The 8,341-nt window shown below is 61.8% G+C and overlaps 1 protein-coding gene across 1 annotated transcript; it reads right to left on the minus strand.

Annotated features, from left to right (window-relative positions):
* Positions 1-729: 729 nt before the first annotated feature.
* Positions 730-8,049, minus strand: TULP1 (TUB like protein 1). The gene is given in 21 exon segments (XM_086627361.1): positions 730-771; positions 773-864; positions 1,724-1,895; positions 2,170-2,268; positions 2,465-2,518; positions 2,520-2,543; positions 2,545-2,575; positions 3,067-3,095; positions 3,097-3,180; positions 3,556-3,729; positions 3,984-4,066; positions 4,259-4,396; positions 4,505-4,618; positions 4,865-4,912; positions 4,915-4,998; positions 5,562-5,645; positions 5,648-5,710; positions 5,829-5,915; positions 5,918-5,945; positions 7,484-7,529; positions 8,003-8,049. Coding segments are annotated over 21 exon segments (1,623 nt in total).
* Between the last annotated feature and the right edge of the window lie 292 nt (positions 8,050-8,341).

The following is an 8,341-nucleotide window of genomic DNA, read 5'->3' on the forward strand; positions in this document are numbered from 1 at the left end:
AAACTGGCTTCCCTCAGCACGTGCCCACATGCCGCTGGCATTTGGGGTGCCAGGCTGCTCCTCAGGGACCCAAATCCCCGAAGGCTTCCAGGCAACAGGGTTAGACCCAGTGGGTGGAGAACCCGGGGCATGCCAAGACACCACGGGCACTGCGCAGTCGCTCACATCCTGGTAAAACAGGGCAGAACAAGGGTTTGGTGCCCGGTGGGCACCGAGCTGGATGGTGGGATCCCTCTCCGGGAGCTTGTGCAGAGCCCGGCCGTGCGTGGGCTCTGTGCACACTCATGGGGGATGAGGAAACACAAACCTAGGAGACCACTGACCCCCCGTCACTGAGAGATCGTGCTACAAAATACAAACAAGAATCTAAAAAAATACCCAAAAAAAAATAAGAGGGGGATGAGTTTCCAGGATCCGAGTCCAAGAAACGTCTCAAAGGGATGAGATTGGGATCGCAGTCAGTCTCATCTGCTAATATACCCCGGGCCTGACTCTGCCATCTGCCCCAGCCCAGCGAGCTGTCCCTACTTTGCCCAGAGAGGGTGGCCACGGCCAGAGGACATCCCACGGCGCTCCGCAGGCACCATGCACCTCATGTCACCCTGGGAGCGGCTGGAACCACGAGCATTCACCGGGCAGAAGATGGAAACGGAGGGAGCAGAGCAGGATGGGGATGCAGGAGCGTTCACCAGGCACCGGCACGTGGCTCTGGTGGCCCCAGCGCGGGCGCTACTCGCAGGCCAGCTTCCCGTCGAAGCTGGAGAGGGCGATGGGCGAAGGCCTGCACGGCGCAGAGCGGGTAGTTGTAGTCCATGGTGAAGGCGTCATCCGCCACGCGCCCGAACTGCATCACGATGTAGTCGGCTGCGGGAGAGAACGAGGGGGTGGCTGGGATGTCACCCACGCACCCATCCCACCCTTTTCCCAGGGGACCCAGGCAGTAGCATCCCAAAGAAGCCACCCCCTTGCCAAGCTCTGCCTGTGGCTCGTGTGCTGCCTGTGCCGTGCCGCAACGTACGTAACCAAAAAGCATCGTTATCCCATTGCACTGTCCAGCATGGGACCACGGCACCCTTTGGTCCCCCCAGCACCCCATTCCCGGGAGCCGCAGCCTCCCAAGGGACAGGGACAACCGCTCACCCCCGCCCCGAGACCACTGCTACCGGAGGGCGGGTGACAGGAAATCTGTAAAAATAACCAGAGGCCCCCGAGAGGTTTCTTCTGTCCCCGTAACCCAACACCCCGGAGGCCGAAGGCTTCTGACTGCGCCGGACAGGTGACAAACGGCCGCGTCCGGCCGCTCACGCGGGGCCGGAGCCGCTGCCATCCCAAGGGATTGTCCCCAAGGAGCGACGCATCCCAGGGTGAGTCTGCCAGCAGCAGGGTGCCTGCTGGGGGTGATGCCCTGGGGTGGCTTGGGCTGGGTGTGGGTGGCTGTAGGGTGATGGGGGGAGCTCAGCACCCCACAGGATTAGTCCTTGCCCTAATCTGCCTGGCAACAGCTGACCCGCGCGCTCCCTCTGCCGGTACCCGGGCACGCAGGCAGCTGTGCCGCACACATGTCCGGCTTCATCCCGACTCCAAAGGCAAGTCAGACCCCGAAAAACTCCAAAAAAGAGAAAAAACTAAAGCTCGGCAAAAAAAAAAAAAAGGGGCACTGGCCCTGCTGATGGCGGTGCTCCCCCACCATCGCCCGTCCCATCCCGTCCCCTTCCCAGCTTACGGTCGCTGCCGTGCACGATCTGGAAGTTTTTGACAGAGGCGTGGGTGACCCGGCCGTGGAAGTTGAGGACGTAGGACTGAGTCTCGTCGTTCCACACCGGCGCCTTGTTGTGCAGCTCGATCACATTGTCCATGTTTTTGTTCTGCCATCGCATCAGGAGGCCGTCGTTATCCTGGGGAGGGCGAGAGGGGGAAGAGCGGGAGTTGGGGTGACCCTACCCGGAGCGCTGCCACCCCCTACTCTGTGATGTGCTTGGGGGATGCTCTGCAGCAGCACCCAGCTGGGAGATGGGATCCAGCGTGGAGAAAAAAAATTACAGACACCACATCTCCCACCTCCCAGGGACATCCGGAAGCCTTTCCATGCCCCAAAACAGGTAAAATCCAAAGGGAACCCTAGCAAATCCAGCCCCCAAGGTGTTTCTCCCAGTCTGGCCCCTGACTTACGTTTCGGGGCCGGATGGGCACTCTCTCATTGTCGGCGTTCATCCCAGGGATGATGACCGTCATCTTCCGGGGGCCTTTGAACCCTAAAACGTTGGTCTCCTGCAAGAGAAACCCCGTCCCTAAAACCAGCCACTGCCACGGGCTGCAGCTTCTCGCCGGCTCAGGGATGGACCCAGCCCATCCCGCATTTCTGCAACCCCTCTGGGCAGCAGCCCACCGAAGGGTTGCAGTCGAGACCCCCTCACCACCTGCCCAGGAGGTCCCGGGGTGGGGGGGTCCCTGCACTGCTGCTTACGTAGACCACGGCCGAGAGCTCTTGCCGCACGTTGGACCAGTCGGCGCTGGCGCGGGTCGGGGTTTGCGCCGTTGTCAAACAACCGTGAACTTCGTACCCATCAGGTTGGATCTGCAGCCGAGGATGGGAGATGGCCATGGCCAGTGCCACCGAGTCCCCTCAGACCCCTCCTGTCCCCCCCTCCAGCCACAGCCCCGGCTTTGCTCCAGCTGCAAAACCCCGTGCAGCCCCCAGCCAACACTGTCCTTTTCCACCCTTTAGCCGTTTGCTCGAGTTCAGGGCACCCCTAAGTGGGGGTGTTGTAGGGTGCTGCCACCACGGGAGACCCCCCAGCATCGTCACGCAGCTGCCGGCAGTGCAGCGCGCCGGGACTTGCCAGGCGCCGTTTCTAGCCACGACCTGTCTGCCGGGAGGAACCAGCCGAGCCTGTTTCCCTTCCTGGCCCCCGATACTCCTCAGGTCAGACTCAGCAGTGGAGAACGTCAAATTTAGTCTCCAGCTTGACCCAACCATTGCTTGGAACAGCTGGAAACCCACGGACCAGAAGCAGGGTGCTGCAGGAATGGAGTGCTGCAGGAACGGGGTCCCACCTCTGCTCCTACCTCAGCTTCCCGATGAAGTTCTCTCCCCCCCCGCGACAGGTCAGTGGGGTCGATGGAGATGAGGTAGTTGGAGGTTTTGCTCTTCTTGCGCTTCCTCCCGGCGAGCAGGAATACCTGGAAGGGTGGTGGGACCACGTGGGGACAGGGCATTGCCATCGCCATCGCCGAGTCCTTTGCATGAGACTTGGCCCAACAAGTCATTGCCACGACCTTGTGCAAGTCATGGCCTGAAGATGATCCCCAAAATTCCGGCTGAGCCATGGATGGGAGGGTCTGAGCCCGGCCCGGCATTAGCGTGGCTCTGCAGCCACCATTTGCTCATCATCCCAGGTACCACCAACACATAGCATGTCCAGGAGGAATTGCAGAGGAGGGGAGCAGCCACATCCAGGACCCACCAGCACAGTGGGATGCAGGCGGCCATCCCCCAAAAATCCCGAGGGTCCACAAGGGTGCCCCAGGGGTCCCCTCACCCCCACTCTGACTCACCTTCTTGTCATTATCCAAGTGGAGGTAATAGGTGGGGTAGAGCCCTCGGTCCATCCCCTTCTTGTCCCGTGTCACCCGGCACTTGATGGTCACCCCCTGCGGCGCCGGCCGCAGCACGAACTCCTCCAGGTTGTCCACCTCGATGACGGGTGACGGGGGCCTCTCCTCCTTCGACTGCGACACCAACGGCCATGGTGACCCCAAAGTCAAACCTGCCAAAAGCTCCCCCCACCCCTTTCCCTTTCCCAGCTAATCCCTCCTTGCTCCCAACTCTCCCCGGGCTGCGGCTCTGCAGCCGATGGCTCTGGGGACGGTGCTGCAGCAGGTCCCCCAAGGGATGCTCCAGCCTATCGGCCCATTCTGGGGGGGAAGACCTGCTGTCCCCACCACCCAAGGGGACCCCCACAGCTCTGAGGGGGTTTTTATACCTTCTTTGATTTCTTCCCTTTGCCTTTCTTGTTGGAGTTTTTCTCCGGGGTCTCCTCCTCGCTCTCGGCTGCTTTGGGAGGAGCTGCAGACAGCAACGGGCAGGGGCACGGGGTGGGTGAAGAGCTTGACTCCGCCAAACCCCAAAACCGAGCTCGGCATAGACCCATGCCAACACCATCAATCATACCCCCCCTCTCCATGGCCAGGCTCACCTCAACCCCCCGAGCCACCCCCAGCACCCACCACCCTCCATCTCGTCGCCAGTGCCCGGCGCTCACCTTTCTTTTGGTTTTCTTCTCCTTGGGGGGGTCCCCACCAGTCTGGAAGAGGGCTGCCGGGTTTTTCTTCTTCTCCGACCTGATGGGTTTGGTGCTGGAGTCGGAATCGTCCTCCTCATCGCTGCTGGTGGCGGCTGGTGGGGGACACGGGGGACACAGTCAGGCACCAGCGGGTGCTGTCAGCTCGGGGTGACGCCGTGGGGCAGCGGGACTGGCTGCCACCCCCCCCGCTCGCCCTGTACCTTTCTTCTTGCTTTTCTTCTCCTTCTTCTCCCCGTTCACCTGGAACATGGACATTGGTTCCTTCTTGGTGCTTTTGGCAGATTTGGCTTTGCTGTCGGGGTCACTCTTGTCTGCTGGTGGGACAGAGGAGCCGATGAGCGGCCGGACGGGGACGGACGGTGACAGGGAGGTGACAGGGTGGGGGCAGTGGGAAGGGTTGAGCTGGGGGGAGATGGCACAGGGAGGGGACGATTGCCCTGCAGCTGCCTGAGCCTCCCAGGACAGCGGTGGGGACGGGACACGGGTGATCCCCTCATCCCAGCAAGGACAGATGTGAGTGCCAACGGAGCTCGAGCCATCCCCATTGCCCGGGCACTCACCCTTCGGCTTCATCTTCTTCTCCCGGCTCTCGCCTGAGGGAGGCTCTTGGGCAGCTTCTTCTTGAACTTTTTCGGTGGGTCTTTACTCTCCACCTCCTCTTCCTCCTCCTCATCCTCTGAGTCTTCAGCCAGCTCTGCCCAGAGGTGACACCACGGCGTCAGCAACACGATGGCCTCTTGCATCGGGGCCCTGCAGCCTCATGGCTTGTGGGCAGGGAACCTCCCTCAGCAACACCGGCCAGTGTGGGCACCACCCCACCATGGCCAGGGTGCTGGGGCCGTGGGTGCTGTTGGACACAGCGTGCAAAGTCACACCACCATCTCGTGGCTGCAGCCCCGGGGTGCGGAGTAGGGGGGATGATGAGCCCCATATTTTTTTTGCCCACCCCATCTTTTTCCTCTGGAAAGGTGTCCGGGGAGCTGGTGGCACCAGCGAGCTGCCAACTGCCACATTCCCATGGAGAGTGTGTGTCCCCTCCCAATCCAACTCCCCAGCCAAGGCAGGCCCCCTGCCACATCCCCTTTCCCCCCAGGTGTGTAGTTGGGTTTTGGCCAAAAAGCTCCCCAGGGATGTGCAGAGGCCCTGCAGACACTGGAGCATCGATGGCACCAGTGGGACATGGGGTGTGGGGACACGGTGCACAGGGATGTTGCCACGAGTGGGTGCCCACAGAGGGGTGGGCGCTTGCCCCCACACCTTGCTGCTTCTTGAGGCCCTTGGCCGCACGGGAGCGGGGGGCCGGGCTCTCCTTCTTCTTCCGAGGCTCCCTGGTGAGTTTGGGGTAGGGTCCTTGTCGCTCTCCTCCTCCCCTTTCTCCTCCTTCTTCTTCCTCAGCTTCTTCAGCCCTGTGTGTTCAAGAGATGCCGGTGATGGAAAGCACCGCGGGTGCAGGGGTGGACTGTGGGGGGGTCCAGCATGTCCCCACATTTCTGTGGGAGCTGGGGTGGGGGTGTCTGTGCTTACCCTGCACCGGGGCATGGGGCTCCTCTGCAGCCCCCGCCTCACCCAGCTTCTTCACCCGCAGCCGCCGGGGCTTGGCCTCGGGCTCCACCCCGGCTCCTGCCGCTTCTTCTTCAGCTTCTGCCGCCGCGGACGGTGCTGCGGAGACACGCCGGCCTTAAAAACCCCCTTTTCCCATCGCAGGGCAACCCCTGCTCATACAGCACCAGTTCCCTTCCTGAAACACGGCTGGGCTTTTCCCCGGCCCACATGGGAGCAGGGACTCGCTCCGGGGAGACGGGGGCACGCTCGCACCGTCAAACAGGCTGTTCCCAAAGGGAGCGACTTACCGTGGGGGCAGCCCCCGAGAAGGCAGAGGGAGGAAAAGAGAAAAGAAAGGCTGTTAGTGGACAGACAGGAGAGCGTCAGCATCGGACAGATAGCCACATGCCAGCCCCCGGGGACGAGGGACATGACGCTGGCACTGCCCCGACACCACGGACTATGGCGGCATGGAGGGACAAGCCATGCCATGCCATAGGTACCCCGGGCAGGAGCCACCCCAGGCACTGGCTCATCTCCCTCTGGGCATCCTGGGGCCCTGAGCTAGGGCAGGGGGCACGGAGATGGGCAGGCAGCCTGGCTCTGCACCTCCAGCTCCTCTCACCCACGCAAAAAGTTCCTGTCGAAGGCGAGGAGCTGCGGGGCCGTGCGGGATGGAGGTCAGCAGGAGAGGGGGATGCGGGGGGATTAGGCACAGCACACCTAATCCCGGTGAGCCGGTGGCTATAAATAACGCTGATTTACCAAATAAGAAGGATGTGGGGCAGCACTCAGCTCCGGACAGGAGATATTTGGGGAGCAGGTGTCAGCCCGGGGCCCTCAGAAAGTGATTTAAAGCAAATCCAGTTGCACTAGGGCACCCACCACCCAACAAAGCACCTTCCCCCTCGCAGGGTTTCATCCCTCCTGGGCACCCCAGAGCGGTGGGTGAAGGTGTTTTTGCAAGGGGGGGGGAACCCAGGCCCCCAAAGCAGCGATGCTTCACCCTCTCCTAGTGCCATGGATCTGGGGGGCAAAGCCAGGGGTCCCAGAGCAAAACTGGGCACCAACCAATTTCTTCCATGTCATCAGCTCACACTGAAAAAAACTCCTTCGCATTCGTTAATCCCTTAAGGAGCTGCGGGGCGGGGGGGGGAAGGATGAACACAGCCACTTGCTTCGTTACTTAATGAAGCCCTTCCAGGAGGGGCTGCTCATTAAATCAGGTGGTCAACAAATTGCTGTCGAGACCCCTCGGAGACCCGGGGGAGCACCCGAGGGCTGTGCCGAAACAGCGAGGGGGGGTCTGGCCTTTGGGGTCACAGCCTGGGGAAAGTGAGTCACGGCTGAGGGCTTAGCTGGGAGGCTTAGTAAAGTGTTAATTAGCAATTTAGAGTCCACCTCACGGAGTGATTCGAAGTGATGGAGAGGAGGTTGGGAAGGAGCAGGGGAGGGGGCTGTGGGATTTCCTTTAATCACCTGCTCTGGAGGGGGGGGGCCCCAAAAGCTCATGCCCCCCCGGGGCTGCAGCACCCTGACGGAGCACCCCGTCCAGCCCTGAGTCAGTCGCAGTGTAGGGCTGGGGTTTGGGGGTCTCTGATGTCCCCAGCCCCCCGGGGGGAAGGATTTTTTCTCACCTGTTTGGGCTTGTGTTTCTGGGGCGTCCCCGGCTCCTCGCTGGGGCTGTGGGGTGCAGAAAGCAAAGGGGTGAGGGCTTTTAGCCCCCCGCAGCTCCCGGGGCCACTAAGACTCTCCGGCTGAGCAGCACTCCAGTTCTCAGGGGGTGTGTTGGGGCAGATCAGCCTTTGTTTGGCTCCAGAAACAGCCCCCCCCATCCTGACCACATCGAGCTCGGCTGATGGTGCTCAGCCGACGGCATCCTTCCTAGCGAGGAGCACGGGATGGGCTTTGCCTCGGCCACGGGTGACACCAATGAGGTTAATTTGGGGAACACCCCCCCCACCAAACACTTTTCCTCTCTGCCAGCCAACGAGCATCACCGCACCAACCCCCCGGGAGCAAAAAAAAAAACCAATAACCAGCTCATTAAATTGCAATTACACTGAAAACCGGAGAAAAAGGTGCTGGGGGAGCTGGGTGGGGATCCCCAGCGCATCACCCACCCCGGGGGTCACATCCTGCCCACCCGCACTCACCTGTCGGCAGTCCAGACCTCGCGCAGGATCTCCGTCTGCAGCGGCATCGCTCCCGGCCTGGCGTCGAGCGCGATGGCTCCTTCCCCCCTCCTGACCTCCTTCCCCCCTCCTGACCTCCTTCCCTCCTCCCTGGCACCCACCGCTGGCCCCCCCGCTGCTGCAGCCCCTACCAGCCCCAGGCCTGAGCCATGGCTCAGCCACGGCAGCAACGGTTCCGAGCGGTCAAGCGGCATCGGCTCGGCCACCTCCGTGGCGGTCGGAGGAGGAAGAGGAGGTGGAGGAAGAGGCGGGCGAAGGAGATGATTAACTTTTTATTTCTCCTGAAACTCCGTAATAGGA

Source organism: Tauraco erythrolophus, chromosome 27 (genome assembly GCF_009769465.1).
Source record: "Tauraco erythrolophus isolate bTauEry1 chromosome 27, bTauEry1.pri, whole genome shotgun sequence".
Lineage (NCBI taxonomy): Eukaryota > Metazoa > Chordata > Aves > Musophagiformes > Musophagidae > Tauraco > Tauraco erythrolophus.